Raw genomic sequence first — 23,359 nt, forward strand, 5'->3', positions numbered from 1 at the left:
GGACCTGCGCCCCATGGCTGTCAGACCATGGCACAACCACGTTCATCTGCCAGCCGCGTGGGGCTCCTGTGAGCTCCTCCTCTGCCTGTTCCCTGCAGCCAGGCAGGGCTTTGGGCACCCTGTGGTCACTTCCCCACCCCGGGGTGACAGCAGGACAGTGTGTGGCTGCCCCCAGCGCTGGGAGTGGGGCGGGCAAGGCTCACATGACAGTGGTCCTAAAATTCTCTAAATATGATGTGCAAACTATGGCCAAGAAAGGGAACAGTGCTTTGATTCATCATTGTTCCTGCTCTTGGGAATGGCTGGAAGAAATTCTGCGAGATCGTGGAAACCTGTCCATTAACTTCTGCTGGGCAACAATACTAGCAACTGCAAAGAAGCTTCCTGCGAGCAAGAGCTCTCCAGGTCAGGAACCATCACGTGGAGATGGCCAAGAGCAGCATGCCCGGGGAGGTGCTCCATTCCCAGGGAGCCCCTTCACTCTTTTCCCTCCTGCCAGTCTCCCCGCTCGCTGTTTGCTCTGCAGCTCTGCGCTGGCTCGGCGGTGCTGCCACGTGCCCACAGCTGTGGGTGGGGTTTGGCTGCCTGGAGCCTTGAACCCACTGAGCCCTGGGTCGGGTGGTTAAACATTGTCCTACCTGAATGGCCAGGCCCCCACCAGGGACCTCGTTGGCTTTCGTTGCTGCCAGCGGGGAGGTGAAGGTGAAAGGGAGAGAGGGAAGGTGCAGCGTAAGGGTTCTGATTCCGCCTTGCCTCCGCGTTCTCCCCCAGGCATGGGGTCCGCAGCAGCCCTGCCCCGCCTGATGCTGCTTTGCCTCCTGCACCTTGTAGCTGGAGCATCTGCACAGCCGTAAGCCCTCTCTGTGTCCATCTGTCCATGCTTGGTAGGATGATGGTTGGTCTTAGCTTGCTGGTGATGCTCAGGGACAATCCTGGCCTTGACTGTGGTCGCTGGTTGGGGGAGAAGTGCTCGGGGTAGTGTGTTGTGTCATCCCCGTGAGTGCAGCGGACTTTGTGCCTGGGGTTGGGGTCTCCGGGCTGCTTTGGTGTAGGTGCAACCTCACACACGAGCTGGGGCATGAGCAGAATCATTCCTCTCTCCCCAGACCCACCCCACAGCTGCTTCCCGAGGTGTTCATGGGCAAAGGGGGCTCTGCTCTGGTCCATGGACCGGGCAGATGGGGGAAGGCTGGGTGGCACAGCCCCACGGAGAACATCCAGGGGTAGAACAAATCGGGTACACCCTACCTTGGTAGTCTGAATGGGAGGGGAGTGCTGGTCTTTGGTGTGGGTCCCTGCCCACTCTCGAGGAGTCCTCTCCCCAGGAGATACCTGGTGCTCTTCCCCTATGTGATCTACTACCCGCACGGGGGCAAGGTGCACATCCACCTCATGGACCTGGATGGGCCCGTGCGGGTCACCCTCCACCTGGCGAGCAGCCACAGCGTCCCTAATGTCACCCTGGAGGAGACGGGCAACAAGATTCTCCAGCTGGACTGGCCCCTCTTCCCCAACGTGAGTGACTGAGGGCCCCAGGAGGGAATGTCCATCCCTTAGCCACTGCTGGGGCCAGGGGAAGGGACACGGGGGCTGTCCTGGGTGGGCAATGGCTGAGCTGGAGAGCAGAGGGACACGGGGCACACACAAAGGCCTGGTGAGCTGCATCTACATTGTCTTCCCGTGATACACCCAAGCCCACCATAAAGGCTTTGCACCCATTTGTGTTGTTTTCCTGGGGGCAGATTTCTACCCCAACAGAGGAGGTGGCGTACCTACATGTCTCCATCCAGGGAGGTTCCCTGGGGGTCTCCCAGCAGAGGGAGGTCCTGCTGAAAGCCCCAGGTCTGTGGACTGTGATACAGACAGACAAAACTACCTACAAGCCTGGGCAAACCGGTGAGGGGCAGGAGCTGCTGGAAGAGCTCATGGGCTCTTGGGATGGGATGCTCGGGTTGGGTCCCAGGCTCTAGCACTCACTCCTGCTCTGGGGTTTGCTCTTTCCAGTGAAGTTTCGAATTGTCCATTTGGAGGAGGACTTCATTCCCAGTGACAGAAAGGTGAGATGGGGTCAGGGTGCAGGAGGTGTGGTGGCGATGGGGTCCTCACGTGGTGAATCTGCTGGGTCTTGGCAGCAGTGACAGGGACCGCAGTGTCACCATGAGCGCAGGCAGCTGGGCAGAGGCATGGCTGGGCTGCTCCACGCTGAGTGCTAACCCCTTCTCTCTGCTTTTGCAGCTTCCCCTGGTGACTGTGAATGTGAGTTTTCACCGTGTGCCATCCTGCCAGCTCCCTCGGGAGGAGCAAAGGGGCCCAGAACACATGTGCTGCTGGGCACCAGGAGCGGGGACAGAGAGGACATCCCTGATGCAGAGACATCACAAGGAGTAGGGAGAGGGCTTGGGTTCCTCATCCTCATTTGCAGCCCCATTTGGGTCAGCTTGCCTGCATGTGGGACCTCAGGGCAATGCCACTAAAGTCCAGCTTATTAACGGAGATTTCAATCTGTGCAGAAAACCAGGAGCTCCCAGTGCAGGCTGGAGCATCCCCCAGTGTCCTGCTGCTGGAGCTCAGCCTGCAGGCTGGAGCTCAGCTAACGCAGCTTCTGGGGCAATTGTTCCACCTGGAGAGGTGATGCCCTCATGGTCTGAGTGTGACAGCAGGGCAAAACCTCTGCTTCTTGCGAGGTTGCACAGGGCGATGAGTCCTCCAAGTTGTCAGCTCCACCGCTGCCACAACCCCCCAGGTGAGGGCTGACACTGTGTGTCCCCACGTGCAGTATTATGGAGAGAGAACCATCGCGTCATGGCAGGATGTGAGCCTGCAGCAGGGCATCGTGGACTTGTCCCTCCCGCTGGCCATAGACTTAGCCTTGGGCAGTTACACCATCAAGGTGGAAGAGAAGACTCACGTCTTCTGTGTGGAGGAAAACAGTGAGTGGGGATGAAGGCTTTTGGGAGCCATCATGCTGGATGGCAAGAAATGGGCAAGGAGGAAGTGGGCAGGCTCCTGTTTCCCGTTGTTCTCCTGCAGGGCCACCCCACTTCCAAGTGCTTCTCCAGCTGCCATCCTTTGTGACGGTGACGGACGAGAAGATCCCACTGCACGTCTGCGGGTGGTGAGTCAGCGAGTGGCCACGGGGCCGATGGTCCCTGCAGCCTCCCCATCCCCTTCCTGCTCCATCCCCACAGGTACCCATCTGGGAAACCTTTCCGGGGCAGGGCTGAGGCCAGCCTGTGCCAGTGGCACAAATATTATCCGAAGGAATCTGACAGATGTGCTACATTTGTGGCCGAGGTGAGGGCAGAAGGTAGGGAATGTGGGTGGTGGTCCTGGAGGTGTTTCCCCATCTTGGGGTCCTGTGCCTTGGGGATGATGGCTGGGTGCAGCGACTGGGCATCACCGGGAGATCCAGCTTTCACATCAATGTTCTGCAAAGCCAGTCATCCCAAAGAGTGTGGGGGAGTTGGGTGGGGACTCTTGGGGTGCTCCTCGGGACAGGATGGGCAGGAATGGGACAGCCACGCGGCAGAGCAGCATACCAGCCCTAGGGTGGATGTTGCAGGATTCCAGTGCTGGAGGATGGGCTGGTGGGAGGCAGCAGCACCCGAGAGCCCTGATCCACCACTTCCCCGCAGATGACACCCAAGGGCCTGGCCACGGGCTGCTGCTAATGTGGGCAACTCTCTCCCTCAGACAGGGAGGAACGGCTGCTTCTCCACCCAGATATCCACAGCTTCTTTCAACCTGACCAGCCCCGACTACGAGAGGCAGCTCCACGCCAACGCAACTCTGATAGAGCGGAGGACCGGTAAGCGCAGCCAGGGTGCACCCGGGGTGTCCGTCCTTCCCATACACACGCATCAGCTGCTCTGGCCCTTCCTTGCTTTGGTGTTTCCTCTACTCCCATCTGTGGAGCAATCCCTCAGGCCCTGAAGGCTGTTCAGGAACTTCTTCCCCTTCCAAGATCCTTCCCCAGCTGTTCCCACACCATCCACCTCCCACTCTGCACTCTCTGCCTCTGACACAAGTTGACATGCTTTGTCAGTGACTGGAAAGCTGTTAGGGTTATTATCTTTTTCTTGGCAGGCCTTTCTGACTTTGATCATGATTATAAATAGCTGTTATCTGCCTGGGTAGGGTTATTATAAACTTCCTTAGGATCAGGTAAAGAGCCCAGTTTCAGCACAGCAGAGACAGGAATGGGAGATCCTATTTGCCTGTATCAGCTAAGGGGGTAAAGATGGGTAGTTTTGATCATTTTGGAGTAAAGATGGGTACTTTGATAGCACCCAGATCCTGCCTTATGCTGCTCACAGTTCAGCCCCTGTTACCCTGAGGACAGTTTCTTGTGCTTGTTGCCCATCAAGTGGGCTTTTGCACTGTGCAAACTCACCCCTAAACATTGCCTGCAAGAGGACAGCTTTGTTTCATACGGCAACGTGCAAAGAAAGCAGTAGGGAGCAAGCATGCAGCTCTACATGCTCGTGACTCTGACCCATTTTCCTGCCATGCATGAGTTGAAGGGAGGGAGACAGCTTTGCATCATGAGCTCTGCTTCGTGAGCTTTGCATTGCTGCTTCTCCTGTCCTACCTTTCCTTCCGGACTGGGCCAGAGTGGTGTCTGCATCAGCATGGGCTGGTAACACTGCTTGGGGTGGGGACGGGAGAGCAGGCACCGGGCCCAGCTCTCCTGGGGGGTTTGCCAGGACAAATTGCTGAGCGCCATCTCCAGCCTCATGCACCACCCAGCACGGCTCTGCAGCTGTGATGCTGAACATGGGACATCAAACGTCACACCCCTATCCTGAGGGCACAGAGACATGGGTGGAGGTGACACGTGGGGGAAAGCAGGGGTGGAGCCATTAACACCGCGCCACCCAGCGCCACCCCTCTCTGCCTCCTCTCTGCAGGGAAGTTGCAGAGCCTGACTAAAAGCTGTAACATTCTGCCTGAAATGCCCACTGCTGCGTTCGAGAACACCGATGGTTTCTACAAGCATGGGATGCCCCCCACTGGCACGGTAATGGGGGTTTCCTGTGCCCCACAGCCCCGCTCTCCCAACCCTGCCCTTTGGCTCCAGCGCAGCCTGTGCATCTCCTCTTCCTCCTGGTGCAGATGTTGCTGAAGGGAGCTGCTGGTATCCCTTCTGCCTTCACCAACCCAGCATGACCAGTTGTGGGATGCTTATTCACTCTTTTTGGGGGACTGAGCATGGCTGGCTCGTGTCTCCCAGTGTCCTCCTGCAGGGATGTCACAGCACAGTGTGTGGTGGTCGCGGCTGCTGCATGCCTTTCCACCCTGCTGGGCTGTCTTCACCTTTGAGAATCCTGGTTTCCACCCCTCAGGGTGATCTCAAGGAGGTGCCTCTGCCCTCAGAGCGTGAAAGCCAAAATGACAGTACCGTCCTGAATTCCTCCTCTTCAGACAGCCAAAGTTTCTTGAAGATCCGCAGGATGAAAAGGACGCCACCCTGCAGCCAGCCCCTGCGGCTCCGGGTGGATTACGTCCTCAACAAGGAGGCCCTGGGGACTAAGCTGCAGAGCGTGGATGTGGTCTTCCTGGTGGGTCTTTGCCTGGGGAGGAATGGGGGACAGTGCACAAAGGGCAGAACTCAGAGGAGGAGGATAAATCTGCGGGACTGGCCAGGATGGAGCCATTTCCAGCCAGCCCTGCATGGGCACTGTTGGCTTAGGGACTTGGGGCTGGACCCTGGAGCTGTTGGGTCTTGGGGAACTATTTCACTTCCTCCTGAAGCACCAGTTTAGTCCTTCCCATCTCCTCCCTCCTCCTTTGCAGGTCATGGCCAGAGATACCATTGTCAGCATCCTCAGGAAGGAGCTGCCCGTGGAGGCAGGTAGGTCCCGCAGCACAGACGGGCCGTGCAGGGCTCTGCTGCCCGTGCCTGGACCTCACCTCCCTCCCTGTCCCAGGGCTGAGAGGCTCCTTCTCCCTGGAACTGCCTGTTGGCCCCAGGCTGGTGCCCACGGCCATGGTGCTGGGCTATGTGATGCTGCCCGGCGGCAACGTGATGGGCGACTGGGCTGAGCTGCACGTCGCCATGTGCTTCCCCAGCCAGGTGAGTGGAGGCTGCGAGCCACCTCCTGGCTTCCTGCACACCCCTTGCTCTCCACCCTTTGCCTTTGTTTGGGGGATGGAGAGAAAGCCCTTCCTGGGACCCTCTCCCCAGGTGAAGCTGTCCTTCCCGGAGCAGAAGGCTCTGGCGGGCTCACAGGTCCGCCTGAAGGTGCAGGCTTCCCCAGGGTCCCTCTGTGCCATCCACACCATGGATCAGCCCACATCGTACTATGGTCTCGAGGCTGCCCTCAGCTCCAAAGTGGTGAGTATGGAGCGGCCTCGGTGCTGGACTGGTGCCTTTCCATGAGGACTTTGCAGGGGACTTGCTGCTGGGGCACAGGGACAGTGGATTCTCACTGCCAGACACATTTCAGGGGAGGGCAGTGAGGACCTGGTCCCGAGAACCCTGCCACAGAATTGCCCTGTGGTGCTTCCTTGGGTGGCAATATTGAAGATAGGGTGCGGGTGGTGGGAAGCACTGCCTGCTCCTCGGGGAGAGGAGGCAATGGAGCAGAAATGGGCCCCAGCAGAGGGGTTGGGGCTGGCAGCATCACTGCCCTGCCCAGAGAGGTGCCAGGGCTATGGGGTGATGCCAGGAGCAATGAGGGCTGTAGCTGGGCCAGGAGCATTTCAGGTCTTTCTCAACTAAAGCTCATGTTTGGCTTAGGTCTATAACTTACGCCCATCTTCTGAAGACAACTCTTATTCTGAATATGGAGCAATCTGTGTTGTCAATAACATGGGTATACATCCAGGAACCTCTCTACAGTTCAACTCATTTCATGAGCATATCGCAGCCGCTATACCACTCAACCCGTTTGATGTGCCTATCCTCACATACAAATGGCGGCACGCTAGGCAGGCAGCAGAGTTTCGCAGCTCTCCGGACCCGTGCGACCCGGGTGTGGTAGGAGCCATCCCCCCCCCCCACCTCTCCATCCCTGCCTTATGCTCCTCTTCCTCACAGGGAGGGCTTCCTGGGGTGCTGGGGCACCCGGTCCCCCACCCATCCCACACCCGTGCTCACAAACCATCCTCCTACATCCCCCACGCACTGCACCCTGCTCCCAGCCTGCGGCAGGCATGCGGATTGCGCCTGTCCGTCTGGGCATGGTGGCTTCCCGTGGGGATGGGGCTAAGCTCTGGCCTTCCATCGTGAACCTGGGCTTGGAGTGAGCAGCCAAGGAGAGGCCTCCCATCGGCAGCACTGGGTTGGGGCTGGCTGGGGACGGGGTGAGCAGAGCAGACCCAACAGGTCACGGCCACCTGCCCCAGTGCAGCCGTGCGCCCCGGCACTCCTTTTCCCCTCCTGCGCTCCTGCTGCAGTGTGCCAGGGGGTCCTGATTTCTGGGAGCTCCTTTTTGGCTTGAAGTGCGAGATGATTCCTCATTTCAGAAAGGGTCAGAAAGGTGTTTTGGCAATGCTGGTCTTCAGCGCACTGTGGTTCCCTCTTGTGTGTCACATTTCAGCGTGCAGCTTTGAGAACTGTCACCAACACCGTCCTGAACAGCTCTATGGCATTCCAAACAGTGGGTGAGCGGGGATGGTCTGCAAGAGCCCCCACGCCAGCTGCTGAAGGACAGATGGGGGTCGTGCAGCCCCTGTCCTTCCTGGCAGCGCATTCAAGCTGTGCCCATCAGCAGGGCTGGAGAAGTACGAACAGGAAGGTGAGAGAGAGCCCCAACCCCGGCAGGACCTAGCACCGCAGAAGGATTTTCCTGGGACGTGGCTGTGGGAGCTGGTCCCTGTGGGGTAAGTGAGGAGCCCTAGAAGACCTCAAGCCAGGGGACTGCCCGTATCACATCAGCTTCCCCTCTGGGTGCAGCACCCAGACCACTCGGTCGGTGTCCCTGTGTCCAGGAGTGGCACTGGGACACATCCAGACGCTTCCCTCCAAACTCAGCACCAGCCCCAGGACAGACTGTGGCAAACCAAGTCCTGCAGGCAGGGGATGCTGTAAGAGAGAACCAGGAGCACTGGTGGCACCTCTGCCTGCCCCAAACATGCGATGACCACCGGTGCTTGGACCACGGGTGGCTGGCACGCTCCTTCTGCTGGCTCTGCCCATCAGGCCCAGCCAGCAAGGACTGTCCATCTCCCACCGCCCCGCAGGGAGGAGGGCTCCGTGGAGGTGCCGGTGACGGTGCCCAACGCCATCACGGAGTGGAAAGCTGGGATGTTCTGCACGGCGCCCACGGGCTTGGGGTTAGCCCCTACTGTCACCCTCTTGACCTTCAAGCCCTTCTTCGTGGAGCTGGCGCTGCCCTACGCCGTGACCCGGGGCGAAGCCTTCACCCTGGCCGCCACCGTCTTCAACTACCTGCGGCAGTCCCTGAGGGTGAGTGGGGTGGGCCGGGGGCCGGGGGCTGCGGCCTGGCGGGGGCTGAGGGGATCATGGTCCCACAGGTTCGGGTGACACTGGCGGAGTCGGCGGAGCTGGAGGTGTCAGCGAGCGCAGATGGTGCGGAGAGCAGCTGCATCTCGGGGTTCAAAGCCAGGACCTTCCGATGGGCCGTGAAAGCCACCAGCCTGGGTATGGGTGTGGAGGAGCTGACGAAGGGCTGGGGAAACCGGGGCTGTGTCACAGCTGCATTCCCCATATGCATCCCCAGGCAAGGTGAACGTCACCGTCACCGCCCAGGCGCTGCGCTCCCAGGAGCTCTGCAACACCGAGGTGCCCATGGTGCTGGCGCAGGGGCACGTGGACACTGTGACGAAGCTGCTGGGGGTGGAGGTGAACGCAGAGGTTGGTGGCTGTGGGATGGGCTGCTTTGTCCCCTCATGGGGACCACAGCTGCACCCAAAGCAGCTGTCCCCAGAGCAGAACAGAGCTGCCCCCGTCCCCTGGCTGTACGGTGCCTGTGGGTGCTGCAGACTCCTAGATCAAGGCTCCTGCCTCCCTGCCATCCATACCATCAGCAGAGTGCCTCCCCTTTCCTTCTGGGGGTTGGATTTGTAGGTTTGTGGCTGCTGGCTGGGCAATGTTCAGTTCAATCCCCTTGTTGCACCATGCAGGGGGCTGCTCCAGCTCGTTCCATGTGGTCCTGAGCTCCCCTGGCCCATCAGGATGGCTGGAAAGCACTGGGGACGGGGTCCGGGTGGGGTGTGAAGGGCTCTGGCTCAGGAAGACAGTGTGTCAGAACGAGCGGAGGAATAGTTCTGGGATAGAGAAGGGTAGGCTAACTGATTGTGGTCTCACACCTGTTGTATTCCAGGTTTTAAAGCACAAAAGACCGATGTGAATGGAAATTACAGCTGCCTGGCTCTTGTTCTGTTCCTGACCCCATTGTACCCACCAGGCAGCTGAGGTCTGAGCCTCTTCCCACCCCTGCTTCATCCCCTTCACCTGAGTGCAGCCTGCAGCAGCGTGCTTCAGACAAGAACTCCACGACCCACCCGTGCCCCCCTCCCTCCCCGGCAGCCCTGCTGTCCCCCATGCTTTGGGGGCTGGTGGGGACCCTCTGCTGTGCTGTCCACTGGGGAGGCATGCTTTTCCACAAGCTGATGCTGGTACAATTCCTTGGAGAAGGGATCTGACAGCATGAGTAGAGGCAGGGAGAGGAGGTGCCCCGGGAACAGCCCTGTCCCTGCTCCACCAGGCTGGAAAATGAAAACAAACAAACAAACAAACACAAGAAGGAAAATAGAAGCAGCAAAGTGTTTTTCTTGTAAGAAAGCTCATTTTCTTCAGGCTCTTTCCCAGCATTCGTAGCCAGAGCCAGTTTCATGCCTTAAGTGCTGGCCCTTTCCATACAGTTCTCAATGACCCTGTCTTCCTTAATGATGTGTAAAACGGGCTGTAGCTTTATTTGCATCCAATCTTCACTTTATTTTGACAAATAAAAAGCTGAAATGAAAACTGAAAGAGCGTTCGTTGCATGGGTGGCAAGGCAGGAGGACAAGGAAGAGCAGCAGCAGTGCTGCCTGGCCAGGAGGGGCCACCTGCCTGGGCTGGGTGCAGACCCTGCACTTGCTCCAGCTTCTGCTCCAGAGCCGCCAGCAGCCCCAGGCGATGAATCTTCCCCGCAGTATTTCCTCAGCAGGTGCAGATCGGAGAGGTGGAGTCCCCCGTATTGATCTCCCCTTGGCCTCGCTGATGATGGTCCCCTCTTCATCCCACCCCCATGTCCCTAAGGGCTCGGTGTGAGGGCCTTGAGCTTGCTGAAACATTGTGCCACCCTGGGGACACCTGGCAGGACCCTGACCTGAGCCAACACCTGGGGATGGCAGGACAGGCTGGGGCCAGCATGCAGCCACACTCCCCCCTTGTGTCCATGAGGGCAGTGGGGACCAGGGCCAGTATGGGGACAGCAGCCGGGGTCAGCCTGGAGTCCACAGGAAAGGGCTCGGCCCCATCTCTGAGTTCCTATGTTCGTGTCTGTTTTGATGATATTGGAGGAAACGTGGCAAAAATGCAGCTTGAGACCTGTGTTCAGCCCAAGTATCTATTTTTTGGGAGTATTGGTTGACAGTCAGCTGAATATGACCCAGCAGTGTGCTCACGTGGCCAAGAAGGCCAACAGCATCCGGGCTTGCATAAGAAGCAGTGTGGCCAGCAGGGCTAGGGAAGTGATTGTCCCCCTGTGCTCGGCTCTGGTGAGGCCGCACCTTGAGTACTGTGTTCAGTTTTGGGCCCCTCGCTACAGGAAGGACATCGAGGTGCTCGAGCTAGTCCGGAGAAGGGCAACAAAGCTGGTGAGGTGTCTGGAGAACAAGTGTTACGAGGAGCGGCTGAAGGAGCTGGGGTTGTTTCGCCTGGAGAAGAGGAGGCTCAGGGGAGACCTTATCGCACTCTGTAGGTACCTTAAAGGAGGCTGTAGTGAGGTGGGGGTTGGTCTATTCTCCCACGTGCCTGGTGACAGGACGAGGGGGAATGGGCTAAAGTTGTGCCAGGGGAGGTTTAGGTTGGATATTAGGAAGAACTTCTTTACCGAAAGGGTTGTTAGGCATTGGAATGGGCTGCCCAGGGAAGTGGTTGAGTCACCATCCCTGGAGGTCTTTAAAAGACTTTTAGATGTAGAGCTTAGCGATGTGGTTTAGTGGAGGACTTGTTAGTGTTAGGTCAGAGGTTGGACTAGGTGATCTTGGAGGTCTCTTCCAACCTAGATGATTCTGTGATTCTGTGATTCTGTGAAAAACAGGAAAGGTCTGGGAACAAACCCTACTGAGAAATCACCACCAGCTCACATGGTGTTCTAGTAGCATGCTGCCCGCTTTTTTTTGGAAACTTGGCCCCGCTCCCTCCTTCCAGCATTTCCCAGCAGCTGGGGGATTGCAGCGAAGTGAAGAGGTGCGTAGGAGGCTCCTGCCCCCTGGTTCAGAACCTCTCCAGCCTATGGGAACATCTCAAATTGCAAAAGTCCATCACAGCCTTGAACCCAGAATGGCAAACATTGCCCTGGCTATATCTTCGGGTCCACACTGGCTGCTCGTCCCGTGCCTTGTTTGCTCACTGCGGGCAAAGCGAAGCTCTTGCTGGGGAGCCTGCAGCAATACAGACGCAGGTCTTCAGCCACCCAGCGCCTGCAAGGAGATTGTAGCCACCCCAAAGTCCGTTTGCAGCTGGAGGCATGGGGTCTCCAGCAGCCCTGCCCTGCCTGCTCCTTCTCGTCCTGCACCTCACAGCTGGAGGATCTGCAGCGCTGTAAGCCCTCTTCGTGTCCACCTGTCTGTCCATACCTGGTAGGAGGGTGGTTAGTCTTGGCTCGGTGCGCAGTGGGACATAATGGTCCCTGTGCCTGCAGTGGCTGGTGGGGGTGGCAGTGCTTGGGGTGAGCTGCCCATGAGCATCAAGGACGTGACACCTGGAAGCTTCTGGGGCTGGTGGCTCTGGTTTATTGTGGGTGCCACCCCATGCAGTGTTGGTGGGCAAGCAGAGCCTTAGCTTTGCTGAGCCAAGAAGCCAGGGAGAGGCCAGAAGCAGGGAGAGGAGGTGCAGTGGGGTGGCCCTGTGGTGGCTGCCCCAGGCTTTGTTCCTGGCTGCCCTCCCCATGCCCCTCCTGGTGGTGCTTCTCCTTGCCAGGCATTATGTGGTCACGTCCCCAGCTGTGATCTACCACCCCCACACAGCGATGTTGTGGGTCCATCTCAGCGACCTCCCCCAGCCTGCCCAGGTGACTGTCCAGCTGCAGAGAGCAGGGGGGGCTGGCAACATCACCCTGCTGGAGAGGAAGGTGCAGGAGCCTCACGTGCATCTGAATGTCACCTTCACTGTGAGTGTCACCCCAGGATGCCTGGACACCCCACTGCCTCCAGCTCGCCTGGGAGCTGGGCTGGTTTCCCCATCATTTTATAGGATTTCCCCATGCAGGCAGAAGATCTCTGCGCCATGACAGCCTGTCTCCTGGCATTTCCCCCCTTTAGGCTCCAGCCCCCTCCAAGGGGAAGGAGGAAATTGTGGATCTGCACGTCTCAATCCAGGGAGATTCCCTGGATGTCTCCAAAAAGAAGAAGGTGATGCTGAGAGCCCTGGAGCCTGGGATCTTCATACAGACAGACAAGGCTGTCTACAAGCCTGGGCAGCAAGGTGAGGGGCGAGATGGGGTCTGGCTGGGTGAAGGACCTGGGGGCAGCAGGTTCAGCCTTGCTCCCACCCAATGTGAGCTGATGGAGATGTGGGGCTCACCCCAGGGTGCTCTGGGACCTCCAGCACTGGCCCACAGCAATGCCAGGACATGCTGGCTGCATTGGCTGGGGACAGTGCCCTGCTGCAGGGCTCAGGGTGGGCTTCCATTCACCTTCCCCGTGCAGATGTGCCCACCACTCACTCCTGTTTACTCCTTTGCTCTTTCCAGTGAAGTTCCGAATCATCTCTTTGGATAAAGACTTCGTTGCCAGTGACAAGCAGGTGAGGACAGTGCGAGGGACATGGGGAGGTGACAGGGCTCACTGAGCTGCTCTCCTTCCATCTCAGCAAGCCGTGGCAGAGGTTTGGGGTCAGACAGCATCTTTCCCTTTGGGAATCCTGCCCCAGCCAACTATGCCTGGGCTGCCAAGCTCGGGATGTGTTGTGTCCTTCACACAGCTTTGGCAGGACAGAGAACCACAGAGTTAGTTGCACATGAGACACGGGAATGCTCCCACTTAAACTTTCACTTAGGGACATAGGAATGGTGAGTGGCAAGCAGGGAAAGTGCTGTTGTTATCCGTCAAATCACAAATCACCAGAATTATAGGTTAGTTCACTCTCTGGTGCTCCCAAGCAGTCACTTGTGTGTCTGGAAGTGCAAGAGGTTCCCAGATGAAATGGCTGATGACTTCTTGCAAAGGTGCTGGGAGATGCTGTCTCTCCTTGCCATGCTGGCTCACCTCAGCTCGAGCGATCCACAGGCTCAAAATCAGTCCCAAAGCAAACCAGAGGGGTGGAAGGTCACAGCAGCCCACAAGCAACCCTCGCTGTCCTTTGCCTGAGGTTCTAGAGATGTCCCCACCCTGGGGAGAGCCTAAGGAAAACTTTGAATTTCCCCTGTAACCATCTCCTTCTTGCCTTCCAGCTGCCCCTCGTGTTCCTGAAGGTCAGTCTGGGAGGTGCAGGGAGGCTCCTGGGTGGTGCGGGCGTGGGAAGGTGGCATGGCTGGGAGAGGGGGAACCTGACACGGGGGTGCTGGTTGGGCTCCCCCGGCTGCCCTGGGAAGCAAGGGCCAACACCGCGTGTCCCCCTGAGCAGGACCCCAGAGGGAACCGCATCGCGCAGTGGCGAGACGTGAGCCCGCGGCAGGGCATTGTGGACCTGTCCCTCCCGCTGGCCGCGGAGCCTGCCCTGGGCACATACACCATTGAGGTGGAGGGGAAGACTCGCTCCTTCAGCGTGGAGGAATACGGTGCGTGGGGACCAGTGCCGTGAGGAGCACGGTGGGAGGGAGCCGTGCCTTGGCACGTCCCCGTGGGCAGCGTGTCGTGGCCACCTGGGCACCCATGTCCTTGTGCTGGGATGGACAACTCCTCCTCCTTCCACTTCTCCATCAGTGCTGCCCAAGTTCGAGGTGACCATTGGTGTCCCCCTCATCGTGCTGGAGAAAGACAAGAAGCTTCGGCTGGAGATCTGTGGGAGGTGAGCCCGAAACAGGCTGTGCTGGGAGCACGGAGGGGATGGGGGGCACGACACGATGCGGCCCACCAGGTGCTGTTTCTCCCCGTGCCCCCTGCCCGCCCTCCACCCAACAGGTACACCTACGGGAAACCCGTCCAGGGGAAGGTCCAGGCCACCGTGTGCAGGCCCTTCTTGTTCGGCCGGGTGATGTACATTCCTGGGCCATCCTCACCAAGGACAACCTGCATTGAGGTTGGCGGGCAGGTGAGCAAAGCTGGAAGCATGGGGGACAGTGGAACAGCCCACCCCCAGGACTGCTCCCAGCGCGGCTGACTCCCTCCCTCCAGACCGAGAAGAACGGCTGCTTTTCGACAGAAGTTTTGATGGCTTCCTTCAACCAGACCAATGGCAGGCTTCAGAAGCGTGTGCAAGTCAAGGCGTCACTGGTGGAGGAGGGGACAGGTAGGGGTGGTGGTGTCCTCCTGCTCAGGAGTGGGATCTGTTGTTGCATTCATCCCTGCGTGCACCCACATGTGCATAGCACGGAGGTGTCAGGCTTTCTAAGGGAAGCCCCCGGGCAATGCTGTGATTTAGAGGTATGCGTGTGTAGAAATCAGGCCCAGGAGGGGATGCGAGACAGCAAGACAATATTTCGCATAATGAGCAGAGAAATGGTCAGGAAGAAAAATGCTTTGCAAGGATCCAACACCTCAACCCTACAGCCAGCAGCGAGTGTAGTCCTTGTGACGCAAAGCAGTCCCTTCATTCGGTTCTGTGGCGCTGCTTCCTTCCCCGGGTGGTGAGCGGGACTGTCCACCCCACCCACCAACCCGGTCACACCAGAAATGACCACTGGTGGCTTTACTTTGGAAAAAATGAGAAGACTGGGGGTTGTTCCCAGGCCCATGGGCATTGAGGCGGGCCCACATCATGGTGCTTCAATGTCTCTTACAAAGTCTTTGCAGTAAACCATGCCTTTGCTTCAGGTCTAGAACAAGTCACAGAAGTTTTGATCCTCTTGTAGGAGGTGCAAACGGTTCTCAAAGATGCTGGGTGCAGAGGGAGAGCCTAAAATGTCCAGGGACCCTTTATGCAGCGAGCTGGCAGCAGCCAACCTGTGCCTGGTGTCCCCAAGACACACTCGGCTCCCCTCTCCTTCTCCACAGGGCTGGAGATGAACAACACAAAGAGCTTTGACATTTTGCCTGAAATCTACAAGGTTACCCTCGAGAACACCGAAGGCTTCTACAAGCGTGGGATTCCCTACACCGGGACGGTAACAGGGATCCCCCACAGCCCTGCTCTCCCAAACCTGCCCCACGGCTCCAGCCCAACCCACACATCTCCCCTTCCCTCCCTGTGCAGATGCGTCTGGAGGGACCTGGTGGCTCTGCCCCCAAGGAGGAGCAGCTGGTGCTCATTGTTCACCATCAAGGAGAAGCTACGAGACACAGCTTCCTGACCGACACGTCGGGGAGAGCCTCCTTCGAGCTGGACACCTCTGGTTGGACTGGCACTGTGACCCTGCATGTAAGCAACCTGTGTCACCCCCGGGGCTTCTCACATTGCTTTCTCCATTGGTATGGGGCTGGGCACCTTCTCCAAGCCAAGAAAACAGCCCGAGTCAGTGGTGCCTGGTGCCGGGTCCTTGAGGCTGCTGAACCCTGATTTCCGCCCTCATTGCTCAGGGTCAAGTCAACAAGTCGGCTCACACCCAGGAGAGCAGTGGCTCGTCACCCCTCTACGAAGCAGCTTTTGCGGACCTGCGCCCCTTTGTTTCAAAGAGCCAGAGCTTCCTGCACATCCACAGGCTGGAGAGCAATCTGCCCTGCAGCCAGCCCCAGCAGCTCCAGGTGGATTACATCTTCAACAAGGAAGCCTTGGGGACTGAGCTGCAGAGACTGGACGTGGTCTTCCTGGTGAGCCTTCGCCTGGGGAGGGAAGGCAGCAGGCATAAGGATATGAGAGTCCCTGCCTACACACACGTGCACAGTTGTGTCCCCAAGGACCAGACAATTAGCGTTCTCTCCTGGCTGGACTGAAAGACCAAAGCCTGTTAGCAGAGGTGTCTGCTCACTCTGCTTGCCAACGGGAGATATTGTGGGGGCTGGAGACTGGACAGGTTCAAAACCATCACAGCACTCGAGCCCTGGGGTCCATCCTCCGTCAGGGTATTTTGGGTCTACACAAAGCGTTGGGTTTGCCATTCCCATCTCCTCCTCTGCAGGTCATGGCCAAGGGGACCATTGCCACCATCCTCAGGAAGGAGCTGTCCATGGAGGCAGGTAGGTCCCGCAGCACGGACGGGCCATGCAGGGCTCTGCTGCCCATGCCTGGACCTCACCTCCCTTCCCGTCCCAGGGCTGAGAGGCTCCTTCTCCCTGGAACTGCCTGTTGGCCCTGAGCTGGCGCCCATGGCCACAGTGCTGTGCTACGCGGTGCTGCCCAGCGGCGAGATGGTGGCTGACAGCACCAAGCTCAGCCTGGCCAAGTGCCTCCCCAACAAGGTGAGTGGAGGCTGTTGGAGGCCAGGAAATCTTCCCCTGGCTTGTCATGGTGCTCTGTCCTGCTCCAGACACCTCACAGCATCGCAGCCGCTCTAACCCATGCCCTGATCCCCAAACCCTTGAGCTTGGTTTTATCCATTTCCGTGCTACTCCAGAAGACCTCCACATCCACAGCTTTGTTCTGCTCCTCTGCCGTCCTGCTCTCGTCCCCTGACGCCCCTGTCCCTCCCCAGGTGAAGCTGGCCTTTTCGGAGGAACGGGCGCTGCCCGGCTCGGCGCTGAGGCTGGAGCTGGAGGCAGCCCCGAGTTCCCTGTGCGCCATCCGCGCTGTGGACCGGAGCGTGCTGCTCTTGAAACCTGAGGCTGAGCTCAGCATGGAGGAGGTAGGTGGTCCCACAGGGGCTTCGCCCCCTCTTGCAGCACCGTGGACCAGCCGGGATGGAGGAGGAGATGATATCAACCAGGGCCTCCCTGGTGGGGACTCTGGCCTGTCCCCAGCTGGATGTTCAGTCCCTGGGACCAGGTGGTGGCCTGGTGGCTCTGGGGGCTGGAGGCAGGCTGGCAGCAGACCCCAGTTGGTTTTGTGCCTTATATGTTGTGTTTATTCCCAGATCTACAAAGTGCTACCCAATTTTGACTCCCCTGGAAGCATTCGAGACCCAGAGCCCTGTTCACCTTTCTGGAGACATCCCCGCTTATCCCGCACCCCACCTATGAGAAACACAGATTCCGTTCTCCGTTCAAGGAGGTATTTTTTACCTCCACCTTTCTGGGAAAATTTCCAGGTGGACGCCTACAAGTTATTTCAGGTAAAGGCTTGTGCCTCTTTGCTCCTCTTCAGGCAGGAGTCAGCCATGGTTTGTGCAGGGTGCCCGGTCAGCACGGCAATGCGCCATGAAAACCACGCTTGTGGGGAAAGCCTTTCCCAGACTGCTCCCCCTCCGCTTGTCTTCTTCTGCAGCCCCGTGACCATTCACAGCTCTGGTGGGAATATTTGCCCTGCTGGGTTTTGGGGACAGCCAGCTTCATTTCATTTTTGCAGGACGCAGCACTGAAACTTCTCACCAATGCCAAGATCGGGACTGCTTGCGAAGAGTGGTTCAACATGCCTGTCTTACCTGACGTGGGCTTTGCGGGTCCTACAGGTCGGCGTCCTCACAAAGCACTCGGTAGAGAGGGGCTGGGCAGGGGTGTCCCCATTCCTGGTGGGGTGGTGTGGAGGGCTGTGTCACAGGGCTTTGCCTTACAGAGCCACTGGAGGTCTGTGGAAGGCTCAGGTGGCTCAGTTCTTGGTTGAAGGGGATTTTGGCTGCTCGAGGCTGTCTTCAGCAGAGATCCAGCCTTGGGCTGATATGCAGAAACCCACGGACCCTAATTTCTGCTCTGCCTTTTCTAGATAACATAATGCTCTTTTCCGGACATCTGACGAATAATAGGATGGGTATCCCTGCTGTCTTCGACAGTGCCTTAGAGGTACCTCCCATCCAGGAGGAGCCGCCGGCTCCGCGGTCGTACTTCCCAGAGACGTGGCTGTGGGACCTGGTCCCCGTGGGGTGAGTGGGAGCGGTCTCTGCATGGCCGGTCCCAACCCCACCTCCTCTCCTGTGTTGAGGGACCTGGGACGACCCCAAAAACTGCCCAGATGCCAGCAGATGACTCTTGGTGGTCTCTTGATGCTCTGTCCCACCACCCCGCAGGGAGGAGGGCTCCGTGGAGGTGCCGGTGACGGTGCCCGACGCCATCACGGAGTGGAAAGCTGGGATGTTCTGCACAGCGCCCACGGGCTTGGGGCTCTCCCGTACCATCACCCTCACGGCCTTCAAGCCCTTCTTCGTGGAGCTGGCGCTGCCCTATGCTGTGACCCGGGGCGAAGCCTTCACCCTGGCCGCCACCGTCTTCAACTACCTGCGGCAGTGCCTGAGGGTGAGCGGGGTGGGCCGGGGGCCGGGGGCTGCGGCCTGGCGGGGGCTGAGGGGATCATGGTCCCGCAGGTTCGGGTGACACTGGCGGAGTCGGCGGAGCTGGAGGTGTCAGAGACCGCGGGCGGGACGTACAGCGGCTGCGTCTGTGCGGATGAAGCCAGGACCTTCCGGTGGGACGTGAAAGCCACCAGCCTGGGTATGGGGCACTGAGACTCCCTGTCCTGCTGCTTGGGGACCCCCCCTCATACGATGGGGTGGGCAGGGAGGATGGAAGCAAACATGATGCTATCTGGGAGGCTCTTCTCTGCTCCATTTTCCCCTTCCCCATCACCTCCCAGTACTGTTCCTCTCCCTGGTGACCCCATCCCAACCCAGCCAGCCCCACACAAAACCTGATGCAAGCCCATGCGGCTGCAGTGCAGGCTGGAGGGCTCTGTGGGAACTGGGCCCCCCATTTGAATCTGCAGGGGAGGTGAACATCACCATCAGCACCGAGGCCATAAACTCAGAGGAGCTCTGTGGTAATGAGGAGCCCGTGGTGCCAGCCCAGGGACGCGTGGACACCGTGATAAAGCCCTTGCTGGTGCAGGTCAGATGGGTTATGGAGGAGGGAGGAGGGATGGGGGCTGAGCAGTTCTGGGGGAGGCAGCAGGAGGACCCCTCTGCAGGGTCCTGGGAGCATGGGATGCTGGCATGGCTTTGGGGACGTGGGGAGGAGGCCAGTCCCTTCTCCTGACTGACCCTACGATGCTGCTTCCCACAGCCCGGGGGCATCCTGGTGGAGAAGGCGCACAGCTCCCTGCTCTGCCAGGAAGGTAGGATGTGGGGATGTGGGGGAAGGGTGCTTGGCTGCTGGTCATGAGGGCCCCCAGACTGGTGGAACCAAGGACCCCGGAGTCTTTGGGTCTCCAGCCTGAGGTGTCCCAACCCAGCCTTGAGCCCCTGGAGGGATGGAGCACCGAGGGGTGGGTGAGGACAATGTGGGGCCAGGCCTGGAGGAGCTGGGCATCCCCACTGCCATGGCCCTCCATCCCTGCAGCCGCTGAAGAAGTCTCCCTGAAGCTTCCTGCAAACATCTTGGAGGGCTCCCAGCGAGCCCACGTCACTGTGATGGGTAAGGGGTGCACAGAGGGCGCAGAGCTCCATGACCCAAGCTCAGCTGGAGGCGGGACCCCCACTGAGCTGAGGTGGGATGGGATACGGGGTGCCTGCTGGGGGACACGGCCAGTGACGATTCTCCTCACCTCCCCCGGTGCAGGCGACATCATGGGCAATGCGTTGCAGAATGTGGACCGCCTCCTGGCCATGCCCTATGGCTGCGGGGAGCAGAACATGGTCCGCTTCGCCCCCAACATCTACATCCAGCAGTACCTGGAGAAGAGCGGGCAGCTGACCCCTGACATCCGCGCCAAGGCGCAGGGCTTCCTGCAGAGCGGTCAGCGCCCTCGGACCCTTCTCCCCATCCTACCCTGCCTTGCTGCCCAGGGGAAGCCTGGGCCCCCCACCTCTGTCCCGTCTTCTTCCCTGAGCCCTGGGGTGGGTCTGGCACCCAGGCTGCCTATGGGGTCTCCCGAGGTGGGGTGCAGACCGACGTGTGTATCGCTGTCCCCATCTCCCCGCAGGGTACCAGCGAGAGCTGCTCTACAAGCACGCTGACGGCTCTTACAGTGCTTTTGGGGAGAGCGATGCCAGCGGCAACACCTGGTAAGGGACCGCGTGGCACGGGGCAGTGTGGTGACATCCCTCCAGGGACCAGCCATCTCCTCCTGCCACCAAACAGACCCCATCCCCGCTCAACCCCTGGGTCCCCACCCCTCCGACGGCTCTCTGGCTCTCAGGCTGACGGCGTTTGTCCTCAAGTCCTTCGGGCAAGCCAGAGCCTACGTGGCCATCGAGGAACAGCACATCACGGATGCTCTGCGCTGGCTGCAGAGTCAGCAGCTGAAGACAGGATGCTTCCGCAGTGTGGGCAAGCTCTTCAACAATGCCCTGCAGGTGGGCACGGGGTGGTGTGGGGGGACGCAGGGGCGGGTTGTCCCTGGCACGTCCCTGTGCTGGTGGCACGGGCAAAGCCATCTCCTGCTGCCCCCTTTTGCAGGGCGGTGTATCGGATGAGCTCTCACTGTCAGCTTATGTCACGGCTGCGCTGCTGGAGCTGGGGGCGTCCCCAACGGTGAGGACAACCCCGGTCTGCCCTGGAGGGGAGCAGGCGCTGGGACAAGGGACCAGCCCAGCACCAAGGTCTGGATGTGTCAGGCCACACTGCTCTGGGCCGGACCTTGGTGTAACTGGTCTCACTGGGCAGAGGTCCCAACCTGGGCGCGGTGTTGTCCGTGCCCTGACTCCTGACTCTGCTTGGTGGCCCCCTTCCCACGCCAGGAACCCGTGGTGAGCTTTGCCCTGCAGTGCCTGGAGGCTTCGAGCACCGACGACCTCTACACGCAGGCGCTGCTGGCCTACGTCTGCGGGCTGGCGGGGCGCGAGGAGCAGCGCCAAGCCCGGCTGCGGAGCCTTGTGCAGCGCGGCGTCAGCACAGGTACCTCCTGCACCCCCCCATGCCACGCGGGACCCCCGCGCCCATCGCTGGGGGCTGCCCTGCCCTGCCACCCTTCTCTCTCCCAGAGGGGCAGCTCTTCTGGCAGAGGAAGGGGAAGGCTCTGCCCACGGAGTCCCTCTGGGCTGCGGCCGCGCCGGCAGAGGTGGAGATGACCGCCTATGTCCTCCTGGCACACCTGACCCAGCCCCAGGTGTCCTCCACCGACCTGGCCAGAGCCTCCCAGATTGTCCGCTGGCTCAGCAGGCAGCAAAACCCCTACGGGGGCTTTGCCTCCACGCAGGTACAGGCGTCGGGATCCCAACGGGGGGCTGGGGCTGCTGCAGGCTGCAATTCAGGGTGACCTGACCATGGCTGGGTGCTTCTCGCCCAGGACACCGTGGTGGCCCTGCAAGCTTTGGCCAAGTACGCCACTCTGACGTACGGCAGCAACGGGGACTTCGTGGTGACAGTGACAGCCCCGGCGGGCTCCACGCAGGACTTCGTGCTGGACGCGAGCAATCGGCTGGTGCTGCAGCGGGCAGCCCTGCACGAGCTGCCGGGGCTGTACGCGGTGCAAGCCCGCGGGCAGGGCTGCGCCCTGGTGCAGGTGGGCACAGCCTGGGGTCCCCGTCCCCACGTGTCACCCATCGGGTGTCCCTAAACTCCTGTCCCGCCTCAGGTGACCCTGCGCTACAACGTGCCACCACCACCCAGCACGGGGACGTTCGACCTCCGTGTGGAGACCGAGCCCAAGACGTGTAGTGCGGACGCCAGTGCCCGCTTCCGCCTCCTCCTCCGGGCACGGTGAGGGCAGGGGACGCCCCCTGGGTTTGGGGGGGGGCGGATGGGGGGCAGCGCCCAGCCTCAGTACGGGGCTCTGCCCTTGCAGGTACACCGGGGAGCGCCCCACCACCAACATGGCTGTCATCGAGGCCAAGCTGCCGTCTGGCTACATCCCGGACAAGGGCTCGGTGGCGGAGGTGAGGTCCCCGCTGCCCCTCCACTCTGCCTGGTGCTGGGTCCCTGTCCCGCACGGGGACAGAGAGACAACAACACTCCTGCTCTCCCTGTGTCCCCAGCTGAAGAGGCAGAAGCTGGTGAAGAAGGTGGAGGTGCAGACCGACCAGGTGACAATTTACCTGGACCAGGTGAGATGGGGCAGGGCCATCACCTCCAGCTGCAAGGAAGGGGCCAAGGTGGCCAGAGGTGGCTGTACTTCACCCTTGTGCCGTCTCCCCAGCTGACGAAGGAGGAGGAGACCTTTGTCTTCACGGCCATGCAGGACTTCCCCGTGAGGAACCTCCAGCCGGCCACCGTGACGCTGTACGACTACTACGAGACGGGTGAGCCCCCCTTGCAACCCCAAAGCAGACTCGCTGGGGCCCAGCTGAGCCATCCATTAGCATTGACGAGCTTTGGCTTCATTAATGGGAGCAGCCCAGGGCCACCTCGCCCTGAGCCCACGTCCCAGCGATCACTGCTCTCCTTGCAGGTGACCGCACGGATGCTGCCTACAGCGCTCCTTGCAGCTCAGGTAGGGGCTGAGCCCGGCACGGCAGAGGGGTCGCCCCACTTCGGGACCGCAGCAGACCTGGCCTCCCTCCTTTGCCCCCTGCACAGCTCCTCCCCAGGGGTCTGGGGTCACAGGGGGATGGGGCGCTGAGGGTCAGGAGCAGGCAAGGACTGGCTGGGGGTGGCAGAGGGGCTCTTCTCTCACAGCACGCCCGTGTTCAATTTTGAAGAGGCTGACAGCCAGGCAAAGGAGAATTTCTAGTGGAGCCTGAGGTGTGGCAGCCGGTCCCTCTCTGCTCATCCCAATGCCCTCAGCCAAGAACCAGGACAGCCAAAGATTTCTGCTCCAACTTGCCACAGCCCCAAGCCCTCCCCGGGGGAAGAACACGGCCCAGGCTCTCGCAGCACCACCAGCAGCCAGCACAGCACAATCTTGAGAGCTTCTCCCCACAGTGCAGCTCCTGCCCTGCCAGACCCAGGGCAGGGATGTCTCGGGGCTCTGCACCACCCTGCCATAGACGGTTTTATGGGAACACCCTGGTGCAGCTCCCTCCACAAACAGCGCTGCCACTAAAAGGGATCTGGGGATAACTCTGCAATCTCATCACAACAGGTTCAGGCCCTTCTTACCTGCCCTGGGTCTAAATAAATACATTTTAAGTGCATCTTTTCTCTTTGTATTTCTTCTCCTAAACTTGCTGTGTCCCCCCACTTGGAGAGGGCGGTGGGGCTGACCAGAGGCTGGGGGGGTGGCTACTGTGGATGATGCTGGGCAGGG

The 23,359-nt window shown here is 59.8% G+C and overlaps 2 protein-coding genes across 11 annotated transcripts; both read left to right on the top strand.

Annotated features, from left to right (window-relative positions):
* Positions 1–635: 635 nt before the first annotated feature.
* On the top strand, positions 636–9,934 carry LOC310885766 (alpha-2-macroglobulin-like). Of its 7 annotated transcripts, none has more exons than XM_083809496.1 (21): positions 636–850; positions 1,326–1,515; positions 1,743–1,896; positions 2,005–2,057; positions 2,236–2,256; positions 2,744–2,930; positions 3,031–3,115; positions 3,219–3,294; positions 3,694–3,808; positions 4,911–5,020; positions 5,346–5,561; positions 5,797–5,854; positions 5,931–6,076; positions 6,188–6,337; positions 6,743–6,982; positions 7,545–7,608; positions 7,716–7,827; positions 8,188–8,413; positions 8,482–8,608; positions 8,688–8,821; positions 9,291–9,934. In XM_083809496.1, the coding sequence occupies exons 1-21, from the start codon at positions 774–776 to the stop codon at positions 9,315–9,317; spliced, it is 2,568 nt and encodes an 855-aa protein (XP_083665622.1). In that variant the 5' UTR covers positions 636–773; the 3' UTR covers positions 9,318–9,934. The 7 variants fall into 7 exon arrangements, with proteins under 7 accessions (XP_083665622.1, XP_083665625.1, XP_083665620.1 ...); XM_083809494.1 differs by having other exon boundaries at positions 637–850; positions 3,189–3,294; XM_083809497.1 differs by having other exon boundaries at positions 638–850; positions 2,777–2,930; positions 3,189–3,294.
* Positions 9,935–11,498: 1,564 nt separating this feature from the next.
* LOC310885763 (alpha-2-macroglobulin-like protein 1) lies at positions 11,499–23,246 on the top strand. Of its 4 annotated transcripts, none has more exons than XM_083809488.1 (36): positions 11,499–11,719; positions 12,098–12,287; positions 12,439–12,601; positions 12,870–12,922; positions 13,569–13,589; positions 13,742–13,895; positions 14,041–14,125; positions 14,239–14,368; positions 14,452–14,566; positions 15,271–15,380; positions 15,470–15,634; positions 15,793–16,023; positions 16,332–16,389; positions 16,466–16,611; positions 16,845–16,994; positions 17,223–17,420; positions 17,654–17,780; positions 18,008–18,164; positions 18,309–18,534; positions 18,603–18,729; positions 19,001–19,122; positions 19,297–19,348; positions 19,573–19,647; positions 19,792–19,968; positions 20,156–20,237; positions 20,372–20,528; positions 20,632–20,706; positions 20,913–21,069; positions 21,156–21,370; positions 21,461–21,676; positions 21,749–21,873; positions 21,959–22,049; positions 22,149–22,217; positions 22,310–22,412; positions 22,562–22,603; positions 22,812–23,246. In XM_083809488.1, exons 1-36 carry the CDS (start codon positions 11,646–11,648, stop codon positions 22,841–22,843), a joined length of 4,470 nt encoding a protein of 1,489 aa, XP_083665614.1. In that variant the 5' UTR covers positions 11,499–11,645; the 3' UTR covers positions 22,844–23,246. The 4 variants fall into 4 exon arrangements, with proteins under 4 accessions (XP_083665614.1, XP_083665615.1, XP_083665616.1 ...); XM_083809489.1 differs by having other exon boundaries at positions 17,654–17,756; XM_083809490.1 differs by lacking the exon at positions 13,569–13,589 and having other exon boundaries at positions 11,500–11,719; positions 13,714–13,895.
* Positions 23,247–23,359: the final 113 nt, after the last annotated feature.

The sequence above is a fragment of the Anser anser genome (genome assembly GCF_964211835.1).
Source record: "Anser anser genome assembly, chromosome: 23".
Classification (NCBI taxonomy): domain Eukaryota; kingdom Metazoa; phylum Chordata; class Aves; order Anseriformes; family Anatidae; genus Anser; species Anser anser.

Bases quoted from the DNA above. Each gene is read 5' to 3' on its own strand.
- LOC310885763 (XM_083809488.1), top strand. From the start codon at position 11,646: ATGGGGTCTCCAGCAGCCCTGCCCTGCCTGCTCCTTCTCGTCCTGCAC. The intron at 12,288-12,438 runs GTGAGTGTCACC...TCCCCCCTTTAG, and splicing joins ATCTGAATGTCACCTTCACT to GCTCCAGCCCCCTCCAAGGG. The intron at 19,349-19,572 runs GTAGGATGTGGG...CCATCCCTGCAG, and splicing joins CTCCCTGCTCTGCCAGGAAG to CCGCTGAAGAAGTCTCCCTG.
- LOC310885766 (XM_083809494.1), top strand. From the start codon at position 774: ATGGGGTCCGCAGCAGCCCTGCCCCGCCTGATGCTGCTTTGCCTCCTG. The intron at 2,257-2,743 runs GTGAGTTTTCAC...ACAACCCCCCAG, and splicing joins TTCCCCTGGTGACTGTGAAT to GTGAGGGCTGACACTGTGTG. The intron at 3,809-4,910 runs GTAAGCGCAGCC...TCCTCTCTGCAG, and splicing joins TCTGATAGAGCGGAGGACCG to GGAAGTTGCAGAGCCTGACT.